A 12,009-nucleotide genomic window follows, 5' to 3' on the forward strand; every position below is an offset into this window, starting at 1 on the left:
CTTTTAATTCATATTAATAAACTAAACTAACCACTTAGTTACAGTTGTTGAATATCTTATCATTTCTAACACTTTCCCAGTTATGGCTATACATGGCTATAAAAAAAATAAAAATGTTCTTGGAATCTTAATTATTTAGTCTACCTATAATTTAATTATATTAAATCAATTTTATTATTCAATTACAGTTAAAAATCAACTAGATGTTACTGAAATCAATGCAATGGCTCTTGAATTGAAAGAGAAATATAAAAGAGGCACTACAACGACAACTTTTTCTAATTCATCAATAACAACTAGTAATAAACAAAACAATTTTCAAGAATTACAAAAATTACTTGAAGGCCGTGAAGATGTAGAAAGTATAAAAGGTAAGTAGGTAATCAGAAATCCGTTTATATAATAATAATATAATATACATATTTTACAAATAAACAGTTAATATAATAGGTACTTATATATTTTATGTAATATATAACATTAATTATATTAATTTGCACATCATCTTTAAGCTAATGCTTGCGTTAAAGGTGGGGGAGTTCATCATATAAAGGAGAAAAATAGAAAAAAGAATTTTATGAATACTTAATTAACACTTAAATAATATTAATATACAGGGTGTTTCTGAAGTATGTGAGGTATATAGGATACGCATACTCACTGTGATGCCACAATGAAGAGTTTTTCGGAATTTTTTTTCTAACTTTAAAATCTGGGTTTTTTAAAGTTATTTTTAAAATATTGTCTCGAATATAAAAATAAACACTCTAGTCGTATTTTTTGCAAAATTCTCATACGAATCGAGATATCACATCATTTTTGCACTTGTCGTGCGTTTTTCGCGCTCGAATCGCCAACTAAAAAAAAAGTCGTGCGACACATCGATTTGTATGAGAATACTGCAAGATAACCAGTGGTGATAATTATTTGTTATCATTGATAATGCACGATTAATTAACATATTGTTTTACATTGTCGACTAATAAAAAATAATAATAGTATAAAATAAAATGTTTATCTTTTCGCGTCAAAATAATTATGTTAAGTACTATGATATCCAAAAACTGGAATTTCAGTATAAACACACAAATAGGTAGTTCCTTTTATCTCTAACTATTATAACTTTATAAAGTTAAAAGTAATTTAATAAAGGTATAACACAAATGCATGCTAGTAAATTTGATCGTTTAAAACTCTGTTAACCCTAATTTTGTTATTATTTCATATTTTTTATTAGTCGACAATGTAAAACAATATGTTAATTAATCGTGAATTATCAATAACAACAAATAATTATCACCACTGGTTATCTTGCAGTATTCTCATACAAATCGATGTGTCACACGGCTTTTTTTAGTTGGCGATTCGAGTGCGAAAAACGCGCGACAAGCTCAAAAATGATGCGATATCTCGATTCGTATGAGAATTTCGCAAAAAATACGACTAGAGTGTTTATTTTTATATTCGAGACAATATTCTAAAAATAACTTAAAAAAACCCAGATTTTAAAGTTAGAAAAAAAATTCCAAAAAACTCTTCATTGTGGCATCACAGTGAGAATGGTATACTATTTACCTCACACACTTCAGAAACACCCTGTATATACATTGAATTTCGTTAGATTCATACTAAATTTATCTTGTGTGAATTGATTAATATTTACTAGCAAATCATTATCTAACAAAGTGAAATTGTACGATTTCAGCAACTTATATCTTCAAATTGTATTTTTATAATTCGGAAAAATTGTATTTATATTATTTTTAAACTTAGTATTATAATTATGTTTACTAAATAGTAAATATATTTTATGCTTAAAACTTCTACCTGCTGTACCATTTATAGTTCTCCACATTTTTTTAGGGTTATTTTGGAATTTAAATAGAAGATCTTAATAATGAATTATTTTCCTGTTTTTGATCAAGTATTTAGAATATTAGGATATTTTTTATATTTTTGTTTACAATCTATATCAAATGGATATTTATATAGTTGCTTAGATAATTTTTGTTTTTGTTTTGTAGTAATCACTAGTCCTATAGTAATCCAGTCTTTAATTTTTTTATATTTATTAGTTATTTTATATACTTGATTAAAATAAGCCTTATTTATTATTTCTTCCATTTTATCTAAGAAATGTTTAAAAGATATTTCGATACTGTATGCGTTAATAATATCATTACAGTGTTGTGTATTTATAAACGTATTTAGCTGTTTTATATTGATTTTATTTAATGTTTCATTTTGCAAAATATGACGTTCTTTGATATTTTTTAGTGAGGTTTTAATGAATATCATTGTTCTAATATGATAAGTGATTTTACATTTTGGAATAAATGATTGAATATTATCACTAGTTATATTTTTGGTCAAAATATGATATAAACATCATGAATTGGAGTAATTCGAGTGTTTTCATCAATACAAGAAATAAAATAATGATTAGCCTTAGTATTGTAGCTATCTGACGACTACAGGTGTAGTTGAGAGGAAAAAGATAAGGTGTATTTTAATTGAATTCGTAAAGCCGATGTCATGTGGTATAATTTATTAATATTCAATAAAACATATGTAATTTAAACTATCAATTTGGTATTCTGTATTAGAATATTTGTTTCAGAGAATTATTCTGAGTTTTCACTCAATATCGGTTTGACTCGAATATTTTCTAAGTCCAAATAATTAACTGATCGAAATTATTCTGAGTCCAAAATAATATAATAAGTGACTGACTGGCGTGAAGGTGCTCTGGCTCGTCTGATCAAATCACAACTGAATATGGGCTGTTTGGGGCTCTACTTCTTAAAGCCCTCTCGATACGAGTATCGTTCCCACGGATGTTGTGTCTGTCATCTATCGTTCCGGGAAATACTAGCGGCCCACTCCCCTATACGACTTTCCTGAGTACGCATTTTAGACTTCGCCATATGGTTGGTCGAATATCTATTATGTTGTATTCATGATTACTATAACAACTAACAAGTGCACTAATGAATATATTTATCATATGCGTTATTTTGAATTATTATTTTATACTTTCATAGTGCCAATCATTTATAATATTTCCAAAAAATGATAGGCTCGATTTAATATATTAAATTATTAATCAACACGCCGTTTCCCTCATATATTGTTTATTACCCGTACCCAGTCAACAAGCCCCATAGGCCATGTTAATTATCTCCAACAAGGTTGTATGCCTTAGGTAAGTTGTAGGTTGGTATGGACGCCAGTCCATAGCAATATTGAGATAATCAAAAGACTTCTGAATTGATAATATTAATATTGATATCGCCTGCTATATAATAGGCATTGGAATTGTTTAGTCGTTGCAGGTAATCATTTAATCCAATAATGAAATTATCTTTATTACTATTTGGCGATCTATAAATCCCTATTATGGTCAAAATGTTAACATTATGATCGATTAATAACTCAATAGAATTATATTCCGTTATGAGGTTCTAAGTGATGCTTTTTAATTCAAAATTATTTTTTACAAAAACAGTTTTTATTTGTATGACCAAGTGAATTAATATTGTAATAAACATTCTGCACAAAATTAAAATTGACTAATAACCATGTTTCGCTTGGAATTATAATATCAAAAGTATCGTCCATACATCTAAACATTAAAACTAGCTTATAAAAGTTACAGATTACACGAGATAAATTCATTGAAAAATACTGATATTACATTTATTTATGGAGAATGTTCTCAATATAACTTGTTTTTACATTATTTAAGCAATTAATTTCATTTAATACCTTCGAAGTTATCAATATTCGTATAGAATAAAAAAAAATAGAAATATATAAACAATATTACTTATAATTTATAAATAGTTTCTTATTACGCAACACAAAATTTATCCTGAAAAATCCAATTCGTAATATTTTAAATGAGTCAACTTGTTTTCTGTATCATATCTGGAAAAATCTTCATCAGTTCTCCTCCCTCAGTCTTCCTGAAATATACTCCGTTTGAATTAGCCCATACGTATTTCCAACTGTATTCTTTTGATAATAGTTTCGTTAACCAGAATACTAAAATGTATCAACTTTTTTAATACAATACGATGATACGAATCAATTCTTACATAAGTCAACATTGATTACATCGGCAGTGACCTTAATGTGTGTTCTCATTTTTACTGTAAGAAATACCACTAATTGTTTTAATTATTGGTTAGCAAATTATTGTGCAGATTTGTTCTTGTTAATTTTAAGTACATTTATTTTTTTTTCAAATTAATATACTTTAAATATAAATCACTGACCATATATTCAAGTAATTTTACTTTAGAAAACAACAAATCCATTTTTTTCCATATTCGTCTAATTTTTCAGAGCAGAAGTGAATGCATTTTTCAACTTCAATCTTACTTAATGATACGTTTCCAAATTTCTTCATCAAAACTTATATATCTTCCTGGACACTAGTTTCAGACTTATATCTTTTGGAATAGCATTGTTAATAATTCTATTGGAATCAACTTTTCTATTAATAATATTTTTTTTTATAATTACATTTTGCTCACAAACTACACATCAATTTTTGTAAATCTATATAACCATCAATAAAGTTAGATGTGCAATGCTCATGAAAGTATTTATTACAAATCGAGCACATTATTTATTTTTCCGGGAAGACATTAGATCGACAAATACTGCACTGTATTATCGATTTTCGATAATCGACGTTCACACAATCAAGATACAGATGACCGCTCTGTACGGAGTCTATATAAGAACTGATATAAATTATAGATATTTATTTATGTTTTGAAATTAGCTATATAGATACTTTATATTTTATATTCTTTTGTCTTAGGTAGATTTACTTGGGAGTCAATCACAGGATTCCACGTACCGTATATAATACGTTTAATTAATGGTGAACGTGTTAAGTTCGTATCCACGCGGATGGCCGAAACTCACCTACTTGCCAATTATTTAGATTATTTACATAAGGATATTTATACGAAATGCATATCAGTGAAAAGTACTTGTATTACTGATGTAGAAGCAAATTTATTAAATATTATTAACCATGACCATACTGATTGTGTGTATGGAAAAAAAATGTTCTCTGCACATCAAGATTGTATTGCTCGTTTAGAAGATATTCATGCATTGTATGCATTCTTTGAAGTATGTTATAATAAATTGATGGGGTGGAAAAAAAAAGGTCAAGGAGAAAAATGCGGTTTTATACAATTTGACTGTGGAAGCGTTGTACCATATTGCATTAAAGATAACCAAAAATATGTACCTCTATTAAACTTTGAAGAAGTACCAGAAAACCTAATACTTAAATCTATAAAGATGGACAATTTTAACTTTGCATATCTCAAGTTCTGTTGTCTAATCCAGGGTACCATAGATTCGTTTGTCAATAGTGACTCTTGCACAGTGGCTAGTCTTGATATCATCAAAAATTATTTGCCACTAGAAACAAAATTTGAGGAATATTGGCCACATAAGAGAGTTTATTCACATTTCCTAATCAACCGAAATTCTCCTCAAAACAAACGTGATAAAAATAGTTCTCCTTGGACTTTAATAGCATCAACGCCAATAATACCGCAGAGTGTACCAGCGTTGATGAGCACCTACGAAAACATAAGAACAGAAAACAAAATAGTAAGTGTTATTTACCTACCTAGTTAATTAAATTGCTTTAATAGTTTGTCCTCTTTAAGCAAATTATTGCTTGTGTGTTCTACAATGTATTCAATTTCACATTTATCATATACTTAAAATTTCTTTTAGTATTTTTTTTTTAATGTATAGTTTTAACAGGCCATTTTAAATCCTTTAGCTGCTTCAACCAAATTCTTCTATCTGTCTCTGTTGTCTGCATCTCCCATAATTTCTCCACTGGGTTAAACCTCCTTTTACCCGATCTAACTAGCTCTGACATAATCTTCTTCGGTGGCGTGTTTTATTTAATTTTAAAACAAGTAGGTACATTTCTCATCAGACTGTCCTTATTTCTCTATATATCAGCCTATTCTAGTTTTCTTGAGACAATGCATTTTTCAATATTCAGCAAATTAAAGAGTTTCCCTGAATTTGCATTTTTTCTCCTTTCATATTGCTTTGTTCCCGACTTGAATATAGGTCCATACATTTTTCTATAAACCTCCTTTCAAAGGTTAGTAACTTTGTCTTGTTCTCTTTAGTGGAAACCACATCAAACAACAATACTATTTTTAGTATAAACTGTAAAATATTAATAAATACATAGATCTATAAACTAATAGTTATGTCAATAAGTATTAACAATATAGGGTGTATCTTATGTCATTGTACGTGGGGTTTTATAACGAGTATGGATCGATGACATGGGATTTCGATACAAAAAATATACGTTTTTTTTTTATAACAATTTTACAATTTTTGAACACAATTATTAAACCAATAGCAAAATCAAATTTTTTCCAATAGTAATAACCATATAATTTAATGGTTTCGGTGAGACCTTATTTTTGAAATTATTGATAGTCAAATCATAAATTTTGGTTCACTAGTTAATTAACTATAGTCCTATAAAGTTTAGTAAATACTTTGAATTGAAATAAATTGTATATATTTTTTTGGCAAGAGCTAAGTAATCTTTTATTTCAACTATCTTTTTATACTGAAATCGGTAATCTACTGAAACGTTTCTAAAAAAATTGTTTAAGCTAAATGCTTCCAAATGTTTGGCAAACATAACTAATTATTTTTATCTTAACATACAACTATCAGAAAAAATATTACTATTATGATCGTAATAAATTAATAACTATATATTTTTTCATCACGGTAAGTTTTTTTATAATAGCAATAATTTGAATTCTTTAATATGTGGATAGTGGATCATTGATACATCTGGTATTTTATATCGAACAAAACTATTTACAAAATAGGGAAAAGTTAAAAATGGGTTAAAGGCTTTAGTTATTTACATGCAGATTTGAATTTAATACTGGACACTTAATAAATAAATAATGTTTTTGTAGACAACATCATATGGTACTCGGGACTAGCAGCCATTCACATATCGAACCTACTCTTAAATCAAAGTATAATGGCCCAACATTTTAATGTAGTCTTCTTTTTAAAGTATTACATTTTTTCTCTAATGACTCAACTTATAGAGCAATGGGTACTATATAATTATCTGAAATTCAATTATCACACTATATACAACTTTTGGTTTCATAAATTTGTCACCATTAAAGATAAACATTTTTATTAAACACAGAGTTTTACAATCCAGATATAATTTCTAGGTTGGTAAGCTAAACAATTTAACAATGATTTTAATTACCTATTTTAAAATTTCTTATTTTATAACATATTCTTGTAGACTGAAAGTAACGTTAACATACCTACAAAAAAAAATATTATGATAAGTAATGATCAAAAAATAAATCATACAGATTTCATTTGGGTTAATTTTTAAAACTACAATTTCAGCAACATCAAATACAAAAGCAAAAACCACTGCAACTAGAACAACAGCAGCAGCAACAGCAAATAATGACTATTCGTCAAAATAAGCGGTCATATAATGGACAATCTGTGAGTGGTTGTCAAAAAATTGTTCAGGCAACATCACTCCACCCTAATGCTGGATATGAATTCCCGAAAACACCAGGAAAAGTGTGGGGACAAGCAAACAACGTAAGTTATATTTAATTGGGGAGAAAAATAAAACAAATTATTTTCCAACCCTTAAAAAATATAAAACCAGTTACTATTTTTAAAGAAACAATTTTATAATCTAATTGTCATTCGTCAGTTGGTAAAAAAAAAATTCAACAATAGTTTTAATTATTTTAACCTATTCTTGTAGACTAAGAGTAATGTTAATATACCTACATACAAAATATTATTCTAAATAATAATTAAAAAATAAATTATACAAATTTTATTTGGGTTAATTTTCAAAACAACAATTTCAGCAACATCAAATACAACAGCAAAAACCACTGCAACTAGAACAACGGCAGCAGCAGCAACTGCATCAACCACTACAGCAAAAGCAAATGATGACTATTCGTCAAAATAAGCGGTCATATAATGGACAATCTGTGAGTGGTTGTCAAAAAATTGTACAGGCAACATCACTCCACCCTAATGTTGGATATGAATTCCCAAAAACACCAGGAAAAGTGTGGGGACAAGCAAACAACGTAAGTTACATTTAATATTTTTATGATCGACTAAACTTATTGGGGAGAAAAACAAAACATATTATTTTCTAACCCTTAAAAAATATAAAAACCGGTTACTATTTTTAAAGAAACAATTTTATAATCTAATTGTCATTCGTCAGTTGGTAAAAAAAAAATTCAACAATAGTTTATCAGTGGCGGTTCGTGATAGTTTCATATGGTAGTGCGATAATTTTTTTTTTTGAACTGGTAGTAGCCCCACCCACACCTATCTCAGATGAATACTAAATCTATGATTGACCTCACCTGTACAATTTGACTTCAATGTCACTAAGGGACTGACCATCAATAATATTTATATTACCTACTCATACAATTATATATTTATTTACAAGATATACATTCATTAAAACAAATATTAATAATGCAATACATTTTTATTTTATTTTATTAAACGTCAACTTTATACACAAAATCCACTCTCCTTTCTTTAATTTTCACAAATTCATCAATTACTTTTTGATTAAACCTATTATCTTCATTAATCAAAGAACTTTCTATACTTAGCATAGTCATAGCGTTGAGTCTTTCTTCACGCATGTAATCCTCAAGCATGTTTTAATCCTTTTCAACGTTGAGAAACTTCTTTCGGCTTCTGAAGATGTCATTGGAATATTGGAATAACTACTAAAACTCTTAGCAACTTAAAAACTTCTTTAAATGTATCCTCCATATTATTATTTAATAGGTAATTTATAGTAGGAATTACACCACATAAAGTACGAAAATTATCACGAGAATACATTACCTCCAACTCGGTCTTTAAACGCTCTTGAACAAAGAATGGATAACATTCAACAGTAATATTTAGAGCCGTGAGTGGAAATTTATTTTTATAAATTTCATATTTATCATTTTGAAAAAGTTTAGCTGCTGTTAAATGTTTGGTAAAAGCAAAACGACTTTGAGCTTGTATAGATATTACGTCACATACTTCCAATGCAGCTAACTTTTTAGAATTAATATTATCTTTTACCCTTCTTCTTTTAGAAGTACTTTCAATGTCTGGATTATTTGAAATGTGTTCACAAATATTTGCCATGTCGTCACGAATTTTTAAAATTACTTTGTTAAAACAGTTAATTGATTTTTGTATTTTTTGCTTGAACAACGTTATAAAAGCAGTCAACATGAGGCATTATTTTATGAACAATTGTTAGCCAAAAAATAAAAGTTGCATCTGTTAAAAGTCTCCAGAGACCTATAGCTTTATTAATGGTGCTATTTTGTAAGGAAATATTTACAATTTTTCCATACATTCAATTAATGACTCTCTATGTTCATAAACTGTATTGACCGTTCTTATATTGAAATTCCAACGCGTTTGAACTGCTCTAGGCAATCGACTACCCACTATGTCATCTAACACAGCTACTCTTTGTGGAGAATTAGAAAAAAATACTGGAATCTCAGATAAATTAGAAAAAAATATTTTAGTTTGTTTATTTTGCGATGTAGCTTGAGTCATTATTAAATTTAATTGATGTGCCTAGCAATGAATACAATTCGCAAAATAATATGTTTCTCTTACTCTCAAGTTACTCCTGAATTCTGACCACTCATTACTGCAGCACCATCGTTTGATTGTGCAATTAATTTTGAGAGGTTTTTTTTATCTAGAATTGGATTAATTTGTTTTAAAATAGTTTGAGTTAATGACTCAGCATTATGACCTTCTGGATTTTAATAGCCCCAAAAATGTTCAACAGGTTTACCATTAATTTCATAACGAAAAATTAGTGCTAATTGAAATGTGTTGGCAACGTCAGTAGTTTCATCAACAATTATAGCAACGAAATCTGAATTATATATTTCCATTAAAATTTGATTTCTAGCAACAGTTAAAATACAATCTAGTAACTCATTTTCGATTATTTTGGATGTTCCTTTAAAAACCACCGAATTTTGAAAATGATCTCTTAAATTTGGATCCAAGTTTGAACAAAGGCCAATTAAACCACGAAAAACACCTTGATTTTTTTATGTAACTTTTTCATCGTGCCCACGTAAAGGAAGTTCATAATTTCCACAAAACTTAACACAATTTAAAACGTTTTCTAAAATATCAAGATTTTTAGAAACCTGTTCATTATGTCGTTTTATTCCCAATTTATAACCGGCATCGATTTTTTTTCGAATATTAACCGTGCCCAACATTTTTAAATTTGCTTCATTTAAGAGATGTTTAAATGAATTTTCGTGTTTGCTTATTTTAGATAAAAGATGTATTAAATCTACTACACCCGTCTTGCTCCATGACCAATCACCACCAAAACAAACACAGGGAAAACAAAATAATTTGACGGTTGTTTCACACCCACATAGCCATTTATATTTTTGGAATAGTTCCGTATTAAAAGGACGTTGATAATTTTTATTTCCTTTTTTTGATTCCTGGATTAAATTAAACGAAGTAGGTAATGGTCTTCCCGGCGATTTTATTTCAATTTTTTTTTTCGAACGACAAGGACGTAAATTTTAATTTAATCAATTCTTGAATGGAATTCATGATTGTAGACAATAAGTGGAACCAAAATTAGAAATAAATATAAATTACTTGTAACAGCAGTAAAACGCCACGTACAAACAAGTAACAACAGTCAACAACACACTTTGAAAGCCAAATTGTAAATAAAATAAAGATCTCAATTATAATAATCAATATTATGTGAATAATATCCCTAATATCACTGATATGGATAACAAGTACCTAATTCACAATCATTGCTATTGGTCGGTGTCTCTTTAGCTATAATTAGACGTAAATATCGAACTCTGCGCGCTGTAAATACAAAATCGCAGGTCACCGCTTAACGAGCCTAAATGTACGACAAGAATTATCACACGTCAATATAGTATAGTCTCGTCGCGCTATCGCGACCCGCAGACCACAGTCCCCGTTGTTGAGTTCCACAGATCGTGCTTATGCCCATAGATACAATAGCGTACGGGCCGCCGCCGGAAATGTGCTACGAGAATTACCGCACCAAAATAATATTATAGTCCTGCCGTTGCCCGGTTGCCGTGTGCCGCCGCCGCGTCGTTGCGGCACATCTCAATATATTCATAGTTTGGAATATAGCCCGTATAACACACATATTTTGTGTGCGCCACGGGCCGTCGCACCAAACAGAATTAATACTGTATACACGAAAGTACGAGTCTCACATTACACTGTTACAGACGTTGGTCCCTCGGCTTTCGTTTAATTCTTATCGCTAGATTATTTCTTATTGCAATGGAATAATTGCCGGGTTAAGATGATATTTTACTTTACAATTTGGGATCATTTAAATTATTTCGGAAGAAATATAGAAAATCATGATTCCTATTTAATTACTATAAGAAGTATAATTGCGAAAATAATTTTATTTTAAAATGTACATAGGGAGTGTGGTCGCACCATCGCACCTTAGCACGAGCCGCCACTGGTTTTAATTATTTTACCTATTCTAGTAGACTAAGAGTAATGTTAATATACCTACATACAAAATATTATTCTAAATAATAATTAAAAAATAAATTATACAAATTGTATTGGAGTTAATTTTCAAAACAACAATTTCAGCAACATCAAATACAACAACAACAACCAATGCAACTACAGCAGCAGCAGCATCAACAGCAGCTGCATCAACAACTACTGCAACAGAAAATGATGACTATTCGTCAAAATCAGCAGTCATATAATGGCCAATCTGTGAGTGGTTGTCAAAAAATTGTACAGGCAACATCACTCCACCCTAATGTTGGATATGAATTCCCAAAAACACCAGGA

The 12,009-nt window shown here is 29.0% G+C and overlaps 1 protein-coding gene across 1 annotated transcript in view; it reads left to right on the forward strand.

The window, feature by feature from the left end:
* Window positions 1–223: 223 nt before the first annotated feature.
* Window positions 224–12,009, forward strand: part of LOC111041396 (transcription factor SPT20 homolog) — a 13,254-nt gene continuing 1,468 nt past the window's right edge. The window contains exons 1-5 of the mRNA XM_022325663.1: window positions 224–371; window positions 4,835–5,646; window positions 7,471–7,677; window positions 7,959–8,189; window positions 11,800–12,009. The exon at window positions 11,800–12,009 is cut by the window's right edge and continues 57 nt beyond it. Of these exons, the coding sequence (XP_022181355.1) occupies window positions 224–371; window positions 4,835–5,646; window positions 7,471–7,677; window positions 7,959–8,189; window positions 11,800–12,009 (1,608 nt within the window). The remainder of the gene's footprint in view (window positions 372–4,834; window positions 5,647–7,470; window positions 7,678–7,958; window positions 8,190–11,799) is intronic.

Source organism: Myzus persicae, unplaced genomic scaffold (genome assembly GCF_001856785.1).
Source record: "Myzus persicae strain clone G006 unplaced genomic scaffold, MPER_G0061.0, whole genome shotgun sequence".
NCBI lineage: Eukaryota > Metazoa > Arthropoda > Insecta > Hemiptera > Aphididae > Myzus > Myzus persicae.